The sequence below is a fragment of the Dendrobates tinctorius genome, unplaced genomic scaffold (assembly GCF_039654945.1).
Source record: "Dendrobates tinctorius isolate UK_male_01 unplaced genomic scaffold, ASM3965494v1 ptg000249l, whole genome shotgun sequence".
Lineage (NCBI taxonomy): Eukaryota > Metazoa > Chordata > Amphibia > Anura > Dendrobatidae > Dendrobates > Dendrobates tinctorius.
In genome coordinates this window covers 4,118,004-4,143,480 of record NW_027361916.1, presented here as the reverse complement: position 1 = coordinate 4,143,480, position 25,477 = coordinate 4,118,004, and the positions used below count along the sequence as shown (strand labels likewise).

Genomic DNA, 25,477 nt, shown 5'->3' with positions numbered 1-25,477 from the left:
CCCCACAGGCTCGGGAGGGAAGGGGCGCCATTGTGGCTGGGATGGACGGCGGACGCCGTGTGACCTGTGAAGAGCTCTGACACCAGAACAGCAGAGACCCCACAAGTGGCCCCATGTTACCCCCTCCACCTCTGGGGGACTCATCTAGGGGGCAGGGAGGATTATTAACCCTCAGGGGGTCACAGAATTGTGTAACATTGAGCGGAGGAATGAAATGTTGCCACTAAAATGTCGCTCTGACCCCGAGTCTGTAATTATCACACGGGAGAAGAGGAGAAAACAGAAACCACTTGTTCCACAATTTCCCCTGAGCGCCGATACCCCATAAGGGGCCGGACACTCCTCAGGAGGGAAGGAGCGCCGTCTGACCGGGCAGAGTCTGCTCTTATGGTGTTAGGGGCCATGTCACATTATCAGAGCCCCCAATAAGAGGCGCCATGTTACACCCGCCACCTCTCAATTACTCATCTTTCTCCCAGAATTTTATACCATTGGGCGATGAGGAAAAAATAATTACATTTTACCACAAAAATAGTTTTCTCCCCAGAGTTTACCTTTATAAAAGGGGAAATAGGTAAAAACGACCCCAAAATGTGTCCGACAATTCCCGATGACTGTCCGGCGCTTCATGCCCACCCGGCGAGGCTTGGGAGGGAAGACGCTATTGGATTCCTGGAGAACACATTTTCTTAGGGTACAGTGGGGAGAATAAGTCTTTGATGTTCTGCCGATTTTCCAGGTTTCCCCCTACAGAGAATGGAGAGGTCGGTAATTGTTATTGTAGGAAGACTTCACCTGTGAGAGACAGAATCTAACAATAAATAACAGACGATCACATCCTATGATTTCTAAGGAATTAATGGGAATTTTATTGCATGAAATAAGTATTTGACACAATAGAGAAACAGGATTTTTGGCCCCCTCCTCCATACAGATCTCCAGATATTTCAGTTTTCGGAGCTGTTGCTTGGCAACATTGAGTTTCCGCTCCTCCAAAGATTTCCTGTTGGGTTCAGGTCTGGAGACCGGCTAGGCCACTCCAGGACCCTGACATTCTTCTTTAGTAGCCACTCCTTAGTTTCCCTGTCTCTGTGTTTTGGGTCATTGTTCTGCTCAAAGACCCAGCCTCGACCCATCTTCAATGCTGTTACTGAGAGAAGGAGGTTGTTAGCCAAAATCTCCCGGTACATGACCCCATCCATCCTTCCTTCAATACGTTGCAGTTGTCCTGTCCCCTTTGCAGAAAAACCCCCCCAAAGTATGATGTTTCCCCCACTAGGCTTCACGGTTGGGACTGTGTTCTTGGGGTTGTACTCATCCTTCTTGTTCCTCCTCACATATGTAAGGAGTTGATACCCAAAAATTCTCTTTTGGTCTCATCTGACCACTTGACCTTCTCCCATGCCTCCTCTGGATCATCCAGATGGTCATTGGCGACCTTCAAATAGGCCTGGACATGTGCTGGCATGAGCAGGGGAACCTTCCGTGCCTTGCAGGATTTTAATCCATGACAGCATCATGTATTGCTAACTGTAATGTTTGAGACTGTGGTCCCAGCTCTCTTCAAGTCATTGACCAGGTCCTCGTCCCATGTAGTTCTGGCCTGATTCCTGACCTTTCTCAGAATCACCCTTACTCTACGAGGCGAGATCTTGCATGGAGCCCCAGACTACGGAAGATCAGTCATCTTGTATTTCTTCAATGTTTCTAATAATTGCACCAACAGTTGCCTTCTCACCTAGCTGCTTGCCTATTGTCCTGTAGCTCATCCCAGCCTTGTGCAGGTCTACAATTTTTTCCCTGGTGTCCTTGGACAGCTCTTTGGTCTTGGCCATTGTAGAGAGGTTGGGAGTGTGATTGAGTGTGTGGACAGGTTTCTAGTATACAGGTAATAAGATTAAATAGGTGCAATTAATACAGGTAATGAGTGCAGAGTAGGAGGCTTCATAAAGAAAAACTAACAGGTCTGTGAGAGCCAGAATTCTGGCTAGTTGGCAGGTGATCAAATACTACTTTACTACTTTCATCCAATAAAATTTAATTTACTTATTTAGAAAACATACAATGTGATTTTCTGTTTTTTATTTTTACATTTTGTCTCACAGTTGAAGTGTACCTGCAATAAAAATTACAGACCTCTTCATTCTTTGTAGGTTGGAAAACTTGCAAAATTGCCAGCATAACAAATACTTATTTTCCCCACTGTAGTTTGTGGACTCCATATACAGTATGTGGGCCCTGCTATATACTATGTGGGCTGTGCTATATACTATGTGGGCTGTGCTATATGCTATGTGGGCCGTGCTATATACTATGTGGACTGTGCTATATACTATGTGGGCTGTGCTATATACTATGTGGGCTGTGCTATATACTATTTGGGCTGTGCTATATACTATGTGGGCTGTGCTATATACTATGTGGGCTGTGCTATATACTATGTCGCTGTGCTATATACTACGTGGACTGTGTTATATACTACGTGGGCTGTGTTATATACTACGTGGGCTGTGTTATATACTATGTGGGCTGGGCTATATACTATGTGGGCTGTGCTATATACTACGTGGACTGTTATATACTACGTGGGCTGTGTTATATACTATGTGGCTGTGCTATATACTATGTGGCTGTGCTATATACTATGTGGGCTGTGCTATATACTATGTGGGCTGTGCTATATACTATGTGGGCCGTGCTATATACTATGTGGGCCGTGCTATATACTATGTGGACTGTGTTATATACTATGTGGGCCGTGCTATATACTATGTGGGCCGTGCTATATACTATGTGGGCCGTGCTATATACTATGTGGGCTGTGCTATATGCTATGTGGGTTGTGTTATATGCTATGTGGGCTGTGCTGTATGCTATGTGGACTGTGTTATATACTATGTGGCTGTGCTATATACTATGTGGGCTGTGTTATATACTATGTGGACTGTGTTATATACTATGTGGCTGTGCTATATACTATGTGGGCTGTGCTATATACTATGTGGGCTGTGCTGTATACTATGTGAGCTGTGCTATATACTATGTGGGCTGTGCTGTATACTATGTGGGCTGTACTGTATACTATGTGGGCTGTGTTATATACTATGTGGGCTGTGCTATATACTATGTAGGCTGTGTTATATACAACGTGGCTGTGCTATATACTATGTGGCTGTGCTGTATACTATGTGGGCTGTGTTATATACTATGTGGGCTGTGTTATATACTATGTGGGCTGTGCTATATACTATGTGAGCTGTGCTATATACTATGTGGGCTGTGCTATATACTATGTGAGCTGTGCTATATACTATGTGGGCTGTGCTATATACTATGTGAGCTGTGCTATATACTATGTGGGCTGTGCTGTATACTATGTGGGCTGTACTGTATACTATGTGGGCTGTGTAATATACTATGTGGGCTGTGCTATATACTATGTGAGCTGTGCTATATACTATGTGGGCTGTGCTATATACTATGTGAGCTGTGCTATATACTATGTGGGCTGTGCTATATACTATGTGAGCTGTGCTATATACTATGTGGGCTGTGCTGTATACTATGTGGGCTGTACTGTATACTATGTGGGCTGTGTAATATACTATGTGGGCTGTGCTATATACTATGTAGGCTGTGTTATATACAACGTGGCTGTGCTATATACTATGTGGGCTGTGTTATAATATTGGGGGGTATATTATATTCTATGGGGGAGGCTGTGTTATATACTATGTGGGCTACATTATATTCTATATGGAGGACTATGGGAAGTGTATAATACTATATGGAAGACTGAGCAGTGTATTTTAATATATGGAGGACTATAGGGAGTGTATTATACTATATAGAGGACTATGGGGCACATAATAATATATGGAGGACTATAGGGAGTGTATTATACTATATAGAGGACTATGGGGCACATATTATATGGAGGACTATGAGGTGTGGATTTTACAATATGGAGGACTGCACATTATAATATATGTCGGACTATGGTGTGAATAATACTAAACAAGCAAAATGCTGCATATTCATCGAGTGATTGGATTGTTTATGCCGGAAGAAAAATCATTGTTCTCAGCAGCACATCGCCGGTGTAAACTGTAGATGTGCTGCTGATAACATGATACTGTCTGGGGACAGATTGATCTAATAGTCTAATCCCTCAATGTCTGTCCACTATTTCATCCTTCTTCTCCACTAGATATCTGAAACTCAACATGGACAAAACAGAATTCATCATCTTTCCCCCATCTCACGTGACCCCCCCTACGAACCTATCAATTACAGTAAATGACTGCCCACTCTCCCCAGTCCCACAAGCTCGCTGCCTCGGAGTAATCCTTGATGCTGATCTCTCCTTCAAACCACATATCCAAACCCTTTCCACTTCCTGCCGACTTCAACTCAAAAATATTTCACGCATCCGTTCATTCCTCACCCAAGAATCTGCAAAAACCCTAGTCCATGCCCTCATCATCTCTCGCCTTGACTACTGCAACCTCATGCTCTGCGGCCTCCCCTCAAACACTCTCGCACCCCTCCAATCTATTCTAAACTCTGCTGCCCGACTAATCCACCTGTCCCCCCGCTATTCCCCAGCTTCTCCCCTCTGTCAATCCCTTCACTGGCTCCCAATTGCCCAGAGACTCCATTACAAAACCCTAACCATGACATACAAAGCCATCCACAACTTGTCTCCTCCATACATCTGTGACCTCGTCTCCCGGTACTTTCCTGCACGCAACCTCCGATCCTCACAAGATCTCCTTCTCTACTCCCCTCTTATCTCCTCTTCCCACAATCGCATACAAGATTTCTCTCGCGCATCACCCCTACTCTGGAACTCTCTACCACAACATATCAGACTCTCACCTACCATCGAAACCTTCAAAAAGAGCCTGAAGACCCACCTCTTCCGACAAGCCTATAACCTGCAGTAACCACCGATCGACCAAACCGCTGCACGACCAGCTCTACCCTCGCCTACTGTATTATCACCCATCCCTTGAAGATTGTGAGCCCTCGTGGGCAGGGTCCTCTCTCCTCCTGTACCAGTTATGACTTGTATTGTTTAAGATTATTGTACTTGTTTTTATGTATACCCCCCTCACATGTAAAGCGCCATGGAATAAATGGCGCTATAACAATAAATAATAATAATAATAATAATAGTGATTGTTCTGTTCCCATCATTATTCCTCAGCCAGTGGAAAGAGGCCGGGAAACAAGTGTGGAACGATTTCAATATTGTCGATCACGCTTGTTTAGCGGCCTGAACTCAGCGCATGTAACTACAACCGAAATGCTCCTGTGTGATGTGCCATATGTCAGCATTTGGGCCCCATTTTAAACTTTGCCTAGGGCCCCACTTTGCCTAAAACCGGCCCTGTGTGTCACAGTAAGTTTGTAAAACCATTTAGCTCAGGATAATTGGATAAACAGGTCAGGTATAAGGGGTAAAGGATAGGGAAGGTGAACCGTGACTCACAGGCACAACCCTCCATCCTTCTACCAAACCCCCCACGGTGACCGGAGAGGAGCATGGCCGTATATGAGCCTCAGTCGGTCTCTGGAAGGGAGGAAATAAACGAGATTTCAGCAGATTAGTTTCAATAAATTTTTATTTAGAAACTTATTAAACCAAGTCCAAGTTATGATCTCCCATGCAAGGGAGCATAAGCTAACAATTTACCATACATTCAATAAACTTCAAATAATATAAGGGAGACAGGACATAGACAGGGTAGGGAAAGGCACAAAGGATATAATTATACGATATCCAATAATCTATAATGGTATCATCAATGACCAATCCAGGGCGATTAAAGCAGTTATGCAACTCACTATTGTAGGATCATATATGAATCCCGTCCCAGGCCGTGATCAGTTCTCAATTGGCTACAGAGAGAGCCTCCGTGCCTGATCCAGTCGAGTATCTGAGTGAAGCTCCATCCAGGGATGCCAAACCCTGAAGAAAGAATCCCACCTGTCGGTTCTAGTTGCTTCTATTCTTTTATATAACATAATGTCGTTCATCTTCTCTTTCACCATAGATATTGACAGTGAGGGCGACTTCCACTTTGCCGCAATGTGGATTTTAGTGGCCATACATAAGTAGTTTACTAGCTTCTGAAATCTTTCTGGAAGCCGGGAAGGCCTGGTTCCCAGTAAAAGGGTAGAAGGTTCCAGATTAACCGGTCCACCATACATCTGTGCTATCAGACGCTTCACCTTCTCCCAAAGCCCAGAAACCACCGTACAAGACCATCAAATATGTCTCATGTCACCAGATATTCCACAGCCCCAAAACAGTCTCCCGAGATATTGGGAAAAATGCTGTGAATTTTTTCTGGTCCATAATAGACTCTGTACAATAGTTTTAAGGAGGTCTCCACAAGGGAAGTCTGGTGACTACCTCATGATAGGGTGTCACAGCTACGATACCATTCATCAATTGACTGTTCAAACCCTGAATCCTCCTCCCACTGTAACATATACTTCAATTTTTTATCATCTTGTGGAGAATTTATAGCATAGTAGATCAATGAGATCGTTCCCCTGCCCAAAGGGTCATTTAGACATTAATTTTCAAACCTCGTTGCCCTGAGAGTAGTACCGCTCGGGAGGATCTGCTTTGCAAAGTGGGAGATCTGGTTCAATCGCATTACGTCCCTAACTGGAGGTTCAAATATTTGAACAAATTCCTGTCTGTCAAGTAAGGCTGTGTTCACACACAGCGTTTTTTTAGCGGTATTTTTAGCGGTTTTTCCAATAAAACCGCTAAAAATAAGCTTCCCATTCATTTCTATGCATTTTTCACCACGAAAAAAACCGCATCACGGTAAAAAACGCAGCATGCTCAATAATTACGCAGATTTTTCCGCGTTTCTGGCTAGTTATATGCGTTTTGAAAACGCAGAAAAAAAACGCACAAAAAACACACGCAGAAAAAAACGCGCGGTTTCTGGAAAGGGAGTCAGGTTTTTCAGCAGAAAATTTCTGCTACGTGTGCACTTAGCCTAAGATATTAAATGGGGAACACAAATGTTTAAGGCTATGTGCACACGTAGCAGAAATTTTCTGCTGAAAAACCTGACTCCCTTTCCAGAAACCGCGCGTTTTTTTCTGCGCGTTTTCCGCGTGGTTTTTTTGCGTTTTTTTCCGCGTAGTTTCTAGACACATGGAAAAAGCCAGAAACGCGGAACAAAACGCGAAATTAATGAGCATGCTGCGTTTTTTACCGCGATGCGTTTTTTTTTTTCGCGGTAAAAAACGCATCAATGTGCACAAAAAGTGCAAAATTAATGGGAAGCTTCTTTTTCGCGTTTGCCAAAAAATCCGCGGGAAAAACCGCGATAAAAACGCTGTGTGTGAACACAGCCTAAGTATATGAATACCTTTCAGCTTCCACCAAGAAAACATTTGTGGCTCAAGACCTGGCGGGAACATGGGGTTTTGTAATATGGCTGTCAGGGGAGAAGGACTTGATTGTAAGTTATATTTAAACTTTCCTCCAAAGAAGCAACGAGTGGACTGTAAAAGGAGCCACATTCATTAACCCCCATGGAAGTCGGTCTGTGGTCCACATTAGGCCTGATAAAGAGAATGGTTTGGAGAGAAATGATTCCAGAATAACCCATCTCGGACTATTGGGATATCAACACGCACTTATTAATGGAGCAATCTGTGCCGACTTGTAATAAAGTGTAAAATTAGGAAGGGATAAACCCCCTTCTTTTCTGTGACGGAACATAAGTTTTTGCACAATTCTGGGTTGTTTTCCTAGCCAAAGAAACTTAGACATCATAGAGTGTGAATGAGTGAACGTTCTGGCTGGTACCATAATTGGGAGGGACCTAAATAGATACAGTCATATGTAAAAGTTTGGGCACCCCTATTAATGTTAACCTTTTTTCTTTATAACAAGCTATTTCAGTTTCATATATCTAATAACTGATGGACTCAGTTATATTTCTGGATTTTAATGAGGTTTATTGTATTAACAGAAAATGTGCAATCTGCATTTAAACAAAATTTGACTGGTGCAAAAGTATGGGCACCCTTATCATTTTCTTGATTTGAACACTCCTAACTACTTTTTACTGACTTCCTGAAGCACTAAATTGGTTTTGTAACCTCATTGAGCTTTGAACTTCATAGCCAGGTGTATCCAATCATGAGAAAAGGTATTTAAGGTGGCCACTTGCAAGTAGTTCTCCTATTTGATTCTCCTATGAAGAGTGGCATCATGGGCTCCTCAAAACAACTCTCAAATGATCTGAAAACAAAGATTATTCAACATAGCTTTTCAGGGGAAGGATACAAAAAGTTGTCTCAGAGATTTAACCTGTCAGTTTCCACTGTGAGGAACATAGTAAGGAAATGGAAGAACACAAGCACAGTTCTTGTTAAGCCCAGAAGTGGCAGGCCAAGAAAAATATCAGAAAGGCAGAGAAGAAGAATGGTGAGAACAGTCAAGGACAATCCACAGACCACCTCCAAAGACCTGCAGCCTCATCTTGCTGCAGATGGTGTCACTGTGCATCGGTCAACAATACAGCGCACTTTGCACAAGGAGAAGCTGTATGGGAGAGTGATGCGAAAGAAGCCGTTTCTGCAAGCACGCCACAAACAGAGTCGCCTGAGGTATGCAAAAGCACATTGGGACAAGCCAGTTACATTTTGGAAGAAGGGCCTGTGGACTGATGAAACAAAGATTGAGTTGTTTGGTCATACAAAAAGGCGTTATGCATGGAGGCTAAAAAACACAGCATTCCAAGAAAAACACTTGCTACCCACAGTAAAATTTGGTGGAGGTTCCATCATGCTTTGGGGCTGTGTGGCCAATGCCGGCACCGGGAATCTTGTTAAAGTTGAGGGTCGCATGGATTCAACTCAGTATCAGCAGATTCTTGACAATTATGTGCAAGAATCAGTGACGAAGTTGAAGTTACGCAGGGGATGGATATTTCAGCAAGACAATGATCCAAAACACCGCTCCAAATCTACTCAGGCATTCATGCAGAGGAACAATTACAATGTTCTGTAATGGCCATCCCAGTCCCCAGACCTGAATATCATTGAACATCTGTGGGATAATTTGAAGTGGGCTGTCCATGCTCGGCGACCATCAAACTTAACTGAACTGGAATTGTTTTGTAAACAGGAATGGTCACAAATACCTTTATCCAGGATCCAGGAACTCATTAATAGCTACAGGAAGCGACTAGAGGCTGTTATTTTTGCAAAATGAGGATCTACGAAATATTAATGTCAATTTTATGTTGAGGTGCCCATACTTTTGCACCGGTCAAATTTTGTTTAAATGCAGATTGCACATTTTCTGTTAGTACAATAAACCTCATTTGAATCCAGAAATATAACTGAGTCCATCAGTTATTAGATATATGAAACTGAAATAGCTGTTGCAAAAAACAAAATTGTTATAAAGAAAAAAGGTTAACATTAATAGGGGTGCCCAAACTTTAACATATGACTGTATAAGAAGCGAGGCAGTGACACCATTTTTAATGCATGTGTTCTGCCGAGCCAGGATAACTTTGAGGAAGCCCATCTATCCAGGTCCCTCTGGAAGTTTTGGATCAGTGGAGTGTAATTCCACCGAAACAGAGGTGACCTGTTGGCTGTTAAGTTGATACCCAGATATGTTAGATACCGTATTTTTCAGACCATAAGACGCACTTTTTTCCCTCAAAATTTTGGGGGAAAGTGGGGGGTGCATCTTATGGTCGAAATATACTAACCTGCGGTGCGGTGGTGGCAGCGAGCGGGGCTCTGCGGTGCGGTGGTGGCAGCGGGCGGGGCTCTGCGGTGCGGTGGTGGCAGCGGGCGGGGCTCTGCGGTGCAGGGTGGCGGCGAGATCTGAACCCGCGCATGCGCCGTCCCCGGACCAGCGGCCATCTTTCCGGCAGCCATGTTCCCGGAGGCCACCGCAACATGGCGGCAGCCAGCAAGGGATGTGCGGGGGACTCCGGGCTGCGAGGAAATGCCGGCGGAGCCGCCGCCCCTGCACCGGAGCACAGCCCGCCACCACCCTCACCCAGCACAGGCCACCTGCCCCTGCCCCAGCACAGCTGCCCCAGCACAGCTGCCCCTGCCCCAGCACAGCTGCCCAGCATAACCAACCTGCCCCAGCACAGAGCCGTCACCGCACGAGCCTGGACCACTGAATGACACCTGTGAATACTCCTCCACCTGTGCCGGATCCCTTCCCAGGTAAGCTGAATTCGGACTGTAAGACGGACCCCCATTTGACACATTATTATTTTTTTCCCTATTTTCCTTCTGAAAATTGGGGTGCGTTTTATGGTCCGGTGCGTCTTGTAGTCCGAAAAATACAGTAATGTTCTTTGTGTATAAACCCAAAATGGGAGGCTATATTAGTTTGCTCTGTCTTAGGAAAATTTACAAAAAATGCTTTGGATTTATCAATGTTAATCTTTAACCCTGAGATCATCTCAAATTCGTGAAGGAGGGAAAACAAGTGAGGGAGTGTAGTGTGGGGACTTATTAATGTTAGCAGGAGATCATCCGCAAAGAGGCTGACTTTATATTGGTCTCCCATATTCTCAGGGCCCAGGATATTCTGATCTCTCCTTATTGCTTCCACAATGGGTTCCATTGCAAGTGCAAAAAGATCCGGAGATAGAGGACAGCCCTGCCTGGTACCCTCTGAATATTAATTGGAGGGGGATGTGGTGACGGGAGTTTTACATAAGTGATAGGGCTATCATATAACAATTGGAGGCACTTTATAAGATTAGGGGAGAATCCGACTTCCGATAGAACCGTAAAAAGATACGTCCAGGACACCGAATCGAAAGCCCTCTCCATATCTAATGCGAGCAGGAGAAGTCGCTTTCGCTGTAGGTTAGTTGTATGAATAATATTTAACGCTCTCCTAATATTATCTGGGGCCTGTCGCGCTGGTATAAAACCAACCTGATCCCGATGGATGAGGTGAGGGAGGATTTTATTGATCCTGTTAGTCACAATGGATGTAAAGATTTTGAAGTCAATGTATAAGAGGGATATAGGTCTATAATTTGTTGTGAGATGATCTTTCTTAGGATTAGGGATTACGGTTACATGCGCCACGTAGAGCTCAGGGGGCAGCTGTGAGCCATTTAGTAGTGAATTACAGAGGTTTTTATATGTGGTGTCAGCACATCGCTACATTTTTTATCATATATTGCTGTAAGACCATCCGGCCCCGGGGCCTTTCCTCTTTTTAGTTTTTTGAGTGATGAAACTATTTCCTCCTCAGAGATGTGTAAATGGAGTTGTTGTGCCGCGGACTCAGTCAGGTTAGGTAGATGTAGTGTGTGAAGGAATGACTCCAGTAGTGAGGGGGGTGATTGTGGGGCGAATACAAACTCTGGGGGTATTCATTATAAGTGCTATACATGACATCGGGGTGGGCTGAGGTCTGACCCTTAGGGTCTTTTATAGAGGAGATTATATGCAGTGACTCTCTCATTCTGAGCTTACGAGCGGCATCTTATTAGGCTTATTGGCATGGTGATAAAACGCGGCTTTACTCCAAGTTAGCGCCTCTCCGTTCTGGTGGTGAGAATGGCGTCTAATTGTCATTTCATATCTTGTATTTGTGTAGATAAGTATAGGGGTGAAGAGCGCTGATTGGCCAATTCTCACTCCTGCAGTTTCTCCTCCAGTCTGGGCTGTAATTCAGACCTTTCTTCTTCCTGTCGGCCGATAACTTATCACAGAACCGGGAATAGATTTTCTGTGCGCGAGTCACATTGCTCCAAGTGAGGCCTCCTCCGCTGTGTGAGTTTAGGGGAAATTTGTTATATCTTCTCTTATAGCGGTTACATTAGAGATTTGGGCATTTTAGCTCTTGGTGTGGAGTCGATAGCACAATCATATGCCGCCATATAGTAGACGGCCGGTAACCGGTGAGAATTCCCTCCTGTGTGGGGTCTATTTCCCTCCAGAGAAATCACACGTCACATTCCACACATAACACTGTGTAGAGAAGGCGGCGCGGGGTAATTGTGCCAGTAGTGAGGGGCGAATAATGGCGGGAATGTCACTGACTGAGGAGAAGCCGCCATGGAGGTCTTCTCTCCGGAGATCATGTGACCCCTGACTCCTCCCCTCCTGTGACCTCATCACAGGTCCTGTGCACAGAGCAGCCATATATGTGGAGTGCGGCTCTGCAGGTTAGTGATCGGCAGTCCAGCTCTTCTTTCTCCTTTCCCCACTTTTCTCCCTCCTGTCCCTTCACTATAAAGCCTGAGCCTCATTATACAGCTGTTCAGGGGTCTAGTGAAGGCTTTTTAGCCCTTTCCTCAGACTGTAGCTCCTGGGAACAGGCCCTCACTCCTGTCCCCTCACTATAAAGCCTGGGCCTCATTATACAGCTGTACAGGGGTCTAGTGAAGGCTTTTTAGCCCTTTCCTCAGACTGTAGCTCCTGGGATCAGGCCCTCACTCCTGTCCCCTCACTATAAAGCCTGGGCATCATTATACAGCTGTACAGGGGTCTAGTGAAGGCTTTTTAGCCCTTTCCTCAGTCTGTAGCTCCTGGGATCAGGCCCTCACTCCTGTCCCCTCACTATAAAGCCTGGGCCTCATTATACAGCTGTACAGGGGTCTAGTGAAGGCTTTTTAGCCCTTTCCTCAGACTGTAGCTCCTGGGAACAGGCCCTCACTCCTGTCCCTTCACTATAAAGCCTGGGCCTCATTATACAGCTGTACAGGGGTCTAGTGAAGGCTTTTTAGCCCTTTCCTCAGTGTGTAGCTCCTGGGAACAGGCCCTCACTCTTGTCCCTTCACTATAAAGCCTAGGCCTCATTATACAGCTGTACAGGGGTCTAGTGAAGGCTTTTTAGCCCCTTCCTCAGACTGTAGCTCCTGGGAACAGGCCCTCACTCCTGTCCCTTCACTATAAAGCCTGGGCCTCATTATACGGCTGTACAGGGGTCTAGTGAAGGCTTTTTAGCCCTTTCCTCAGACTGTAGCTCCTGGGAACAGGCCCTCACTCTTGTCCCTTCACTATAAAGCCTGGGCCTCATTATACAGCTGTACAGGGGTCTAGTGAAGGCTTTTTAGCCCTTTCCTCAGACTGTAGCTCCTGGGAACAGGCCCGCACTCCTGTCCCTTCACTATAAAGCCTGGACCTCATTATACAGCTGTACAGGGGTCTAGTGAAGGCTTTTTAGCCCTTTCCTCAGTCTGTAGCTCCTGGGAACAGGACCTCACTCCTGTCCCTTCACTATAAAGCCTGGGCCTCATTATACAGCTGTACAGGGGTCTAGTGAAGGCTTTTTAGCCCTTTCCTCAGTCTGTAGCTCCTGGGAACAGACCCTCACTCCTGTCCCGTCACTATAAAGCCTGTGCCTCATTATACAGCTGTACAGGGGTCTAGTGAAGGCTTTTTAGCCCTTTCCTCAGACTGTAGTTCCTGGGATCAGGCTCTCACTCCTGTCCCTTCACTATAAAGCCTGGGCCTCATTATACAGCTGTACAGGGGTCTAGTGAAGGCTTTTTAGCCCTTTCCTCAGTGTGTAGCTCCTGGGAACAGGCCCTCACTCTTGTCCCTTCACTATAAAGCCTAGGCCTCATTATACAGCTGTACAGGGGTCTAGTGAAGGCTTTTTAGGCCTTTCCTCAGACTGTAGCTCCTGGGAACAGGCCCTCCTGACCCTTCACTATAAAGCCTGGGCCTCATTATACAGCTGTACAGGGGTCTAGTGAAGGCTTTTTAGCCCTTTCCTCAGACTGTAGCTCCTGGTCACCATGTGATCTCACCATAACCCTAACAAGCGAATTAAGGTGTGAAATCTTGATCAAAATTATCTCAGTACACAAATCTCTAAATGTGCCCAAAGTTTTGCATCGCCCCTTTTACTTTTTGCAATTATGAAATTGTCTATATATATATATGTGTTTTATTATTATTTTTGCCTAAAATACAAAGGCCATGTGTCATCTTAGAGGTTCGGCCTTTTAGAGATCATTTCATCTTCATCTTACTACTCACAATAACGGTCATTTTGACCAGGGGCGCCCACACTTTTACATGCCGCTGTCAATGCTTCGTCCCGCTGGTGCTCAATATTTAATAGGGTCTTGCTATTAATCTTAATGAAAATTTCGGTTAATTTCTTTGAGCTGTTATTACTAGAGATGAGCGAATATCGTCGGAGAAGTTGTTATTGGCTAATATCGCTTACCGAATAGCTGCATCGGGACCCCGGATCCCTGGAGCGCTCCCGATAATCAGCTGCATGTGTCGCCCTCCATGCAGGTGCTGTGACTATCACACAGCGCGACACACGCAGCTGATTATCGGGAGCGCTCCAGCACACTGAGTCCTGCACACACTGAGGCCCCTGATCATGTGACCCCTGACTCCTCCCCTCCTGTGACCTCACCACTGGTCCTGTGCACACAGAGCAGTCATATATGTGGCAGACACTCCTGGTCTTATGCTTTCTGGGCCGGTTCCTCCTGTGAGTCCTATTAACCCTTTCGCTCCCTGTATTCTCCTTTCTGACTAGGACAATATCTGAATTCGGATAGTGTGACAGAAATTTAAGCAATGTGGAAGGAAAAAATGACAATTTTACTTTTTTCCTCACAAAAATGTGACTTTAGCCCCAAAATTGGCAGCGTAACAAATCCTTATTCCCCCACTGTAGTTTGTAGACTCCATATACAGATCCCTTAAGTGAGAAAAGAGCTGAATTCCCCACTTAAGTTATTGCATTTTGGAAATTGCCCCCACTGGGAATTTATCTCCAGGTAAAGGCACAATTGTGTCTCCATGGGGGTTGTGCTCGCAGCCCAACATCGTGTGACCCTCCAAAGAAATGCCACCCCGCACCATTACTGACCACTGCCAAACTGGTCATGCTGAAGGATGTTGCAGACAGCAGATCGCTCTCCACGGCGTCTCCAGACTCTGTCACGTCTGTCACATGTGCTCAGTGTGAACCTGCTTTCATCTGTGAAGAGCACAGGGCGCCAGTGGTGAATTTGCCAACCCTGGTGTTCTGTGGCAAATGCCAAGCGTCCTGTATGGTGTTGGGCTGTGAGCACAACCCCCATCTGTGGGCATCGGGCCCTCAGACCATCCTCATGGAGTCAGTTTCTAACCGTTTGTACAGACACATGCACATTTGTGGCCTGCTGAAGATCATTTTGCAGGGCTCTGGCAGTGCTCCTCCTGTTCCTCCTTGCATAAAGGTGGAGGTAGCGGTCCTGCTGCTGGGTTGGTGCCCTCCTACGGCCCCCTCCACATCTCCTGGTGTACTGGCCTATTCCTGGTAGCGCCTCCAGCCTCTGGACACTACGCTGACAGACACAGCAAACCTTCTTGCCACAGCTCGCATTGATGTGCCATCCTGATTGAGCTGCACTACCTGAGCCACTTGTGTGGGTTGTAGAGTCCGTCTCATGCTACCACGAGTGTGAAAGCACAACCAACATTCAAAAGTGACTAAAACATCATCCAGAAGCATTGGTACTGAGATGTGGTCTGTGGTCCCCACCTGCAGAACCACTCCTTTATTGAGGGTGTCTTGATAATTGCCAATAATTTCCATCTGTTGTCTATTCCATTTGCACAACAGCATGTGAAATTGATTGTCAGTCAGTGTTGCTTCCTAAGTGGACAGTTTGATTTCACAGAAGTTTGATTTACTTGGAGTTATGTTCTGTTATTTAAGTGTTCCCTTTATTTTTTTGAACAGTGTATATAGATTGATAGATTTTTTTTTCTTTGCATTGGAGGGTCCAATTCCAGCTATTGCTGTGGGATCTGTGATTTCTATCTACTCCACTGTGTACAGGATAATAGAGTATAATAAAGTAGTTATGGACGAGATGTAACTAACATTGTGCAGTGACTCTGCTTTCCATATAGTGATGGATATTTCTTGTTGATGAAACTGTGATTTTTTTTTCAACTTCAAACCTTTTTTAAACCCCTCTGATCAGTGCGATCATACAACATACAAGCCCCTGATGGCTCCGGTGATGCCCTGTACTACTGTAGTGCCGTGTATCATCACTGCCTGTCAGTGTAATACTAACGGCCCCATACACATGAGATCAGAGTTGGCTGAACGGTCATTTGGCAGACGGCGATCTCTCCCGACTCCCCCATACACACAAATATTCCAGCTTTCCTGTGGTCTGTATGAGAGAGTCGCCTCCAGACTCCTCTAGAGGAGGATTATCTACAGGAAGAACAGATGGATTATCCTCTGAAATTCAGGATGCCAGATCCTTCTCTGTCCTGACATCATCTGTCGGGAGGCCCCCAAATACATTATGTGATCGGCCAAACCCCCCGAAGTCAGTGCTTTCATGGAACTTTAGTCTAATGTGTATGGGGGCGTTATAAGGTAACTTATTGGACGCTGCCTCTGGCCCGACCTAATAGACCTTCATACATTGCAGCCCAGACCCCGTTATTAGGCATGTAAGTATCGCAGTAACTAGGCCGCCCCATACTATCGAGTACTTGGAGGCGGGGGGCATTCAGCCAAACTCTGTCACACCTTCTTAGATGTCATGTTTGCTTTTCAGGGTTTTTGTTGCAGCCTCATCTGTGCCGTCCCTGCGGTGTACATCTATGTTCTGGGGCCCAAAAAGATTAATTTCTTTTTAATAAATGTTTAACATGTTAAAAACTATAAAATGTGTTTTGCTTTTTACATATTTTTTTCTTCTTACAAGAATTGTTGGAGCCAATTTTCCTTAGAAACATTTAAATTTCGGCTTTTTCTGGAGTTTTTCTTGTAACATAGGAAAGCCTAAGGCCAGAAATAAACCCCATAAATCACTGTACATAGAGACTTTGAGATCAGATCATTTCTGTCCGCGTTGATTGTGGAAACAAAAAATCTTTTCTAAAAGCCTCAAACTTCTGTGTGTGACTCAGAGCTGAGATCTAACGGGATAGAAGATTCCAGTGCGGGGAGACGGGAAACCTTCATATAGACGGCCGGTGGGGATGGAGGCAGTGACCGACTCTGGCCAAATCTGTCTCTAGAGCCGCAGTAGAAGATGAAGATGTCGTCCTCACCATGAAGGAGTTATTTCTCATGTCGCGTGTAATGAATCTCTCCTGCAGTATTGCTAATACCGATTTCAGTGTCTGTAATGAGACGAGAATTAGCGTTATGGAAGATGAGTCTATGAGGAACGTGTTCAGCTGCCGACTCCGAGGAGGAAACTGCTTGTTGTCTGTGGCCTAAATATATAGGTTTTATTAGTAGATGTCAGGGGAGAAAACTAAACCCTGTAAGATAATAAATCTCCTCATATGTTTCCCTTATTATCTCCAGTAATTGTATTATTACACAGGATTCTTATGATGTTACATCGGATCATCTTCTTCTCATTCAGGTCTCTACAATATCGGATCCTCTCAGTGAAGATCTTCTACAAAAGAGAATTTTCCTGGTTTACCCATCAAGGATGGATATGGACAGAGACAAGATGGCGGAGAGGATATTACACCTCACCCTAGAGATCCTCCTCCGTCTCACTGGAGAGGTGAGAGATTCTGATGATGTCACATTACATCATTCTTATCTATGGGAATAACAGATGGACAGAACTGGAGAGGTGAGGACTCTGGAAATGTCTGTAGTGAGAGTTATTAATGTGTCTCTCCATTACCAGGATTACACAGTGGTGAAGAAGACCTCTAGTGATCGCTGTCAGGACCCTGTGTCTGAGGGATGGGGAAGACCCCTGAGCCAAATCACGGGGCCTCCACCTCTCCCCCTGATCCATGAGGACATCAATGACCAGAAGATCCTAGAACTCATCTACAAGATGATTGAGCTGCTAACTGGAGAGGTGACATTGCTAGGAATGCTGGGACATTATTACTATTTATTTATAAAGCACCATTGGTTCCATGGTGCTGTACATGAGAAGGGGTTACATAGAATTACAGATATCACCGACAGTAAACAAACTAACAATGACAGACTGATACAGAGGGGAGAGAGGACCCTGCCCTTTCGGGCTTACATGCTACAGGATGGTGGGGAAGGAGACAGTAGGTTGGGGGGTTGCAGCAGTTCCGGTGTTGGTTGAGGTGATATCTGCGGTAGTGGTTAAGAGGTAGTGGAGTCATTGCAGGCTGTAGGCTTTTTTGAAGAGGTGGGTTTTCAGGTTCCGTCTGAAGGATCCGAGTGTGGTTGATAGCCGGACGTGTTGGGGCAAAGAATTCCAGCGAATAGGGGCACTTCGGGAGAAGTCTTGGAGGCGGTTGGGTGAGGAGCGAATAAGTGTGGAGGAGAGAAGGAGGTCTTGGGAGGACCAGAGTTTACGTGAGGGAAGGTATCAGGAGATTAGTTCAGAGACATATGGGGGAGACAGGTTATAGATGGCCTTGTAGGTCAGTATTAGTAAATTGAATTGGATACGCTGAGGGAATGGGAGCCAGTGAAGAGATTTGCAGAGGGGAGAAGCAGAGGAGTAGCGAGGAGAGAGATGAATTAGTCAGGCGGCAGAGTTAAGGATGGACTGGAGAGATGCAAGGGTGTTAGCAGGGAAGCCACAGAAAAGGATGTTGCAATAGTCGAGGTGGGAGATGATGAGGGCATGCACAAGTAGTTTAGTAGATTGAGAGTTGAGGAAGGGACAGATTCTGGAAATATTTTTGAGCTGGAGGCGGCAGAAGGTGGAGAGAGCTTGGATGTGCGGTTTGAAGGACAGGGCAGAGTCAAGGGTTACTCCCAGGCAGTGGACCTCGGGTAGGGGGGAAAGCGTGATGTCAATTGTTATAGAAATGTCGGGTAAGGAAGATCTGTGAGATGGGGGAAAGATGATGAGTTCAGATTTGTCCACATTGAGTTTGAGGAAGCGAGAGGAGAAGAAAGAGGATATGGCTGATAGACACTCTGGGATTCTGGAGAGCAGTGAGGTGACGTCTGGGCCAGAGAGGTAGATCTGAGTATCATCGGCATAAAAGTGGTACTGGAATCCATGGGACTCCATGTTGCCCCAGGCCAAGTGTATAGATTGGGAAGAGTAGGGGTCCTAGAACAGAGCCTTGGGGGACTCCAACAGAGAGAGGGTGGGATGAGGAGGTAGTGTGGGAGTGGGAGACGCTGAATGTGCGGTTGGAAAGGTATGAGGAAATCCAGGATAGGGCGAGATCTTTGATGCCGAAGGAGGAGAGGATGTGTAGTAGGAGGCAGTGGTCAACTGTGTTGAAAGCAGAGGACAGGTCTAGAAGGAGGAGTATAGAGTGTTGTCCCATAGATTTGGCTGTAAGTAGGTAATTGGTAATTCTGGTCAGGGCTGTCTCAGTGGAATGATGGGGGCGGAAGCCAGATTGTAGATTGTCAAAGAGCAAGTTAGATGAGAGGTGGGAGGAAAGGTGAGCGTGGACATGCTGCTCCAGGAGTTTAGAAGCGAATGGGAGCAGCGATATTGGGCGATATCTAGATGTGGCTATTGGGTCGAGGGTCGGCTTTTTAAGGATAGGCGTGATTGTGGCATGTTTGAAAGCAGAAGGGAAGGTACCAGAAGTAAATGATAGGTTGAAGAGGTGGTTTAGGGATGGAATAAGAGTGGTGGCGAGGTTGTGGAGGAGGTGAGATGGCATAGGATCAAGTGCACAAGTGGTGAGGTGTGATTTGGAGAGATGAGCAAGCTCCCCTTCAGTGATGTTATATAGGGAGGTTATGGGGTTTGGGCTTTGGTCTGGTGTGTAAAGGGGTTGTGGTGGTTGAGCAATAAAGACATGCCAAGTTTGGGCCATCTTGTTTTTGAAGTGTGCGCAAAGTCCTCGGCAGAGATGAGGGAGGTTGGAGGGGGCAGTGGTGGGTGGAGGAGGGAGTTAAAAGTACTGAACAACTGTTTGGGGTTGTGGGATAAGGAAGATACAAGGGATGTAAAGTAGGCCTGTTTAGCAGAGGTGAGGGCAGATTTGAATGCAAGTGTTGCTTGTTTTAGTGCAGTGAAGTCGTCTTGCGGATGCGTTTTCTTCCAGCGCCGTTCTGCAATTCTGAATGCTTGCCGAAGCTTTTTAGTGGTGTTATTGTGCCAGGGTTGTCTATTGATTCGTCGCACTCTGTTATGCATGACAGGGGCGACCGGGTCGATGGCTGATGCAAGAGTGGCATTGTAGAAACTAGTGGCAGTGTCTGTGTCGTGGAGTGAAGATATGGAGGACAGTGGTAGAATAGAGTAAGAGAGTTTGTGAGTGTCTAGATGTGTGAGGTTTCTGCGGGGGTGCGCATGCTGCTGGACATGGGTGACAGGTGAGGAGGACAGGGATGAGAAAGTGCGTAGATGGTGGTCAGATAGAGGGGAGGTGGTGAAGTTAGAAAGACAGCAGAGGCGGGTGAAAACCAGGTCTAATGTATGTCCGTCTGTGTGGGTGGCTGAGGAGGACCACAGAGTAAGTCCAAAGGATGATGTAAGGGACAGGAGTTTGGAGGCTGCTGAATGGTGGTTGTCAATGGGGATGTTGAAGTCACCCATGATGATGGTGGGAATGTCAGCAGAGAGAAAGTGAAGGAACCAGGTGGAGAATTGGTCAATGAAGGCAGTGGTCGGACCTGGAGGTCAGTATAGGACGGCCACTTGGAGGTTGGAGGGAGAGTAGATGCGGACAGAGTGGACTTCAAAAGAGGGGAGGATAAGGGAGGGTAGAGGTTGGATTGGGTTGAAGCTGCAATTGGAAGAAAGGAGAAGGCCCACTCCCCCGTCATGTCTGTTGCCAGGGCGAGGAGTGTAGGTGAAGTGGAGGCCGCCGTAACCTAGCACAGCAGGGGAGGCAGTGTCGGAGGGTGTCAGCCATGTTTCGGTGAGGCCAAGGAAGGAAAAATTACGAGAGGTAAAGAGGTCGTGAATCACATGGAGTTTATTGCAGATGGAGCTGGCATTCCAGAGTGATCCAAAGAGTGGGAGCAGGGTGGTGGGTGTCAAGGGCATGGATTTGAGGTGGGAAAGATTTCTGGTGTTTGTGTTGATTTGGGAACGATAGAAGGGGGTAATAATGGGAGGTATGGGCTGTGGGGGTCCAGGGTTGAGAGATATATCGCCAGCAGTGAGGAGAAGCAGAGAGAGGGAGAGCATGTGGGAGAAGGAGGGTGGGTGGCTTGTTTTGTATTTTATTAGGAGAGCTCTGAGGTCAAGGAGCAGGTCAGCAGAGGAGGTCAGGTGGGGAGGCCAGAGGGAAGAAGAGATTATTATTTGGTTAGCGGGTGATGGGGTTTGCGGATAGCGAAGGAGAGTGAGGAGTAGTGGAGCCAAAACTGTTAGTGCGTATGTCAGCATGGTGAGAGTAATATAAAAGGCAAAAGAAATTTAGTACATCTTAATGCAGCAGTTAGTCATACCTTCTGGTCACTTCAGGCTCATTTCAGATGTTATCCTTAGAAAACATCCTTGCAATGACAGACCGAGGTCAGACAGACCTCTTAGTCTGAATTTATACTAACTTAACAGCACATGAAAGGGCCCAGGTGTGATCAGAAAGGGAGGAGCAGCAGGGAGACTGGATGCAGACACAGGAGACGATTAATTAAAGTCACAAGAGGAAATGCAAAGGGAGATAGTATTGCAGCCAGAACACATACCAGTGATAGCAGACAGATACAGGGGTGATTGGGGTTCAGGAAAGCTGGGTGATGATGGTATTGCAGCCTGAACACATACCAGTGATAGCAGACAGATACAGGGGTGATTGGGGTTCAGGAAAGATGGATGATGATGGTATTGCAGCCGGGATACATACCATTGATAGCAGACAGATACAGGGGTGATGATGGTATTGCAGCCGGGATACATACCATTGATAGCAGACAGATACAGGGGTGATTGTGGTTCAGGAAAGATGGGTGATGATGGTATTGCAGCCAGAACACATACCTGTGGATGAAGCAGATCAATTGTCAGAGTGATAGTAATAGTGAAGCATAGTAATAATAATAATGAAGCATCTAGAGCAAGGGAGTCATTTTCAGGCATATTTCAGATGTTATCCTTAGAACGACATCCTTGGAATGACAGACCGACATTATACAGTAACACTATGAAGAGATCGGGGGGGATTGACGGTATCATTGTGTGTGTCAGGTTCCTATAAGGTGTCACGATGTCGCTGTCTATTTCTCCATGGAGGAGTGGGAGTATATAGAAGGACACAGAGATCTATACAAGGACGTCATAATGGAGGTTCCCCAGCCCCTCACATCTCCAGGTAATAGACAGGACTAAATACACACCGCATATAATATATGTAGAGAATGAATTCAGTCCCTGCATGTGTTTCCTCCAGATCTATCCAGTAAGAGGACAACACCAGAGAGATGTCCCCGTCCTCTTCTTCCACAGGACTGTAACCAAGAAGATCCCAGTGTTCCTCAGGATCATCAGGTAGATGGAGAGAAGGTGTCAGGAGATCTCCCCTATGATGTGTAGACGGCTGTGAAGGTCTTGTGCTCAGTCTTGTTTTATCCACCAGTATTATATGTTTTATACTTGTGTGATGAGAACGGTAGAGATGGCAGGATTAGAGCTGACACCAGTGACCGGAGGTAAACTTTTTACCTCCAATCACAGCTGAGCGGTTATGCTGTGTTCTGACAACGTGGGAACCACGGCTCTGTGACCGGCGGGGATGATTTTACCGCCAATCAGAAGCGCTACACCGGTGTTTACCGCACCTTCACACAGCTTGGGAAACACCGGCTTTTGTGCTGTGCATGATCGGCTATATTCTGCTATTAAATCAGCAAAAGTGTTGTGCCTGCCATCTGATGTATATACTTCTCATCAAGTTCTTGTTAAGTGAAGGAAAGTCTATTTTTTAACTTTGGTCTCCCTCATTCATCTCCATACTATCTGGTCTGGGCCTACAACGACAGCATGCAATCTCCGGAGTCGGGAGATATGACTCTGCTATAATGTGTGTGTGTATATATATATATATATATATATATATATATATAATTATACTATACTAGATGGTGGCCCGATTCTAACGCATCGGGTATTCTAGAATATGTATGTAGTTTATTTATGAAGATTTAAGAATAATGCAATGAATGTTCGGGCGGTGTAGAAAATTGCTTTGGAAAGGCTTCTGGAATCGACTTTGGGATTGCCCCTTGCAGACCTGGGGGGCTGGACCCTCATCTGACCTTGTTTTCCCTGGGCACACCGCTGGTGAAGTTTCCCTCTCTGCCTGCTGCACGCGCCATCTTCTTCCTTTGTGGTGACGTCACCGCTACCCGATGTTCGGCCGGTGTGGAGATTTCCTTCTGAACAGTATCTGCGTCCTGCCTTATGCTTGCCCTTTGCCGAACGGGGTTTTTTCGCCCTCCTCTGCTCAAGTTAAGGCAGGGCACATCGTTGGTGAAGTTCCTGTGGAGGACTGCTGCGGCGCCATCTTCCTCCACCTTCAGTGACGTCCCCGGGCGCGACCAATCAGCGACGCGGGATTTCCGTTACAGACAGAATTAGACGAATATATATATATACTAGATGGTGGCCCAATTCTAACGCATCGGGTATTCTAGAATATGGCCAAATTCGCATGCGTTTTGCCGCAGAAAACATGCGTTTTTCACGCGCGGAATTCAAGCGCATACCAAACGATTTGAAGCATCGCTTGGAATGTGATTGACAGGTTGGTCACACTTGTGAAGCATAGTGTTTTTGACAATTGTGATCAACTTTTTACTATTGATTGAAACCACAATTTTTTGCAAGTATTTAAATAGGCACTCCAACACATGAATCCACACTTGCGGGTAAAAAAGAATATTACTCCTTCTTATCCAAAATGAAGCGAACCACAATTATATTACCAACATGTAACTTTATTAAACAAAATAAAGACATTTAAAATTGGCTACATATTCATTGTTTCCTGATAACCTACCCCAAAAGGGGAAAAAAAAACAGCAGACAATTATCTCTGTTTTGTTTAATAAAGTTACATGTTTTTAATATAATTGTGGTTCGCTTCATTTTGGATAAGAAGGAGTAATATTCTTTTTTGTCCGCAAGTGTGTATTTTTACTATTGATGATGCCTATGCAGCATCAATAGTAAAAGATAGCATGTAAAAAAGAATAAAAAAAAATTAAAAAAAGGTTATTCTCACCTTCCGACGGTCCCCGGACTCTTTCTTTCCTCTCCACGCTCCCGGCATCTTCCGTTCCCAGTTATGCTTAGCGCGAATTACCGGAGATGACGTCACTCTCGTGAGAGCGCGATGCTTGCGAGATTTCGACGTCATCAGCGGTCTTTCTCGCAAAGCATTACTGGGAACGGAAGATGCCGGCTGCGTGGTTAGAGGCGGGAGAGCTCCGGGGGCCGTCGGAGGGTGAGTATATCACTATTTTTTGCTTTAATTCTATTTTTACAGGTTTATGGTACCCACGGTCCAGAGGAGTCTCCCGACTCCTAGCGCCGCTGATCTCCCGACGGTAGCGGTGGCGTGTGTCCTTCAAATTCCGGACTGCGCCTGCGCACTGCGCCTGTCGCTGATTGGTTGCGGCCTGCCGGCCACGACCAATCAGCGACACGGGATTTCCGTTACAGACAGACAGAGTTAGACGATTATATAAATAGATATATATATATATATGTTATATATAGCTGACCCGTGGAAGCGCTGATAGGCCGTCATCAGAGTTTACTCACTCCTTTCTTCAGCCTCCCGGCCATGAAGTTTTAAACTTTTGCTACAAATAAACTACGGACTTTCAATATGGATCGGTGAGTGCTTCAGTCCTTACTTTCTTTGATGGTGAAATTATATATATATATATATATATATAGATATATTCTGTATATATGTGTGTATGTGTATATATATATGTTTGGCAGAGTCATATCTCCCGACTCTGCAGATTGCTGCTGTCATTGTCTTATTACACAGGATTCTTATGATGTTACATCGGATCATCTTCTTCTCATTCAGGTCTCTACAATATCGGATCCTCTCAGTGAAGATCTTCTACAGAAGAGAATTTTCCTGATTTACCCATCAAGGATGGATATGGACAAAGACAAGATGGCGGAGAGGATGTTACACCTCACCCTAGAGATCCTCTTCCGTCTCACTGGAGAGGTGAGAGATTCTGATGACGTCACATTACATCATTCTTATCTATGGGAATAACAGATGGACAGAACTGGAAAGGTGAGGACTCTGGAAATGTCTGTAGTGAGATTTATTAATGTGTCTCTCCATAACCAGGATTACACAGTGGTGAAGAAGACCTCTAGTGATCACTGTCAGGACCCTGTGTCTGAGGGATGTGGAAGACCCCTGAACTCAATCACGGGGCCTCCACCTCACCCCCTGATCCATGAGGACATCAATGACCAGAAGATCCTAGAACTCATCTACAAGATGATTGAGCTGCTGACTGGAGAGGTGACACTGCTGGGAATGCTGGGACATTATACAGTAACACTATGAA

At 45.7% G+C, this 25,477-nt stretch overlaps 1 protein-coding gene across 1 annotated transcript; it reads left to right on the top strand.

The window, feature by feature from the left end:
- Nucleotides 1–610: 610 nt before the first annotated feature.
- On the top strand, nt 611–25,136 carry LOC141063333 (uncharacterized). Its single transcript, XM_073557381.1, has 6 exons — nt 611–694; nt 17,694–17,873; nt 22,116–22,239; nt 22,318–22,415; nt 24,973–25,079; nt 25,121–25,136. Exons 1-6 carry the CDS (start codon nt 611–613, stop codon nt 25,134–25,136), a joined length of 609 nt encoding a protein of 202 aa, XP_073413482.1.
- Nucleotides 25,137–25,477: the final 341 nt, after the last annotated feature.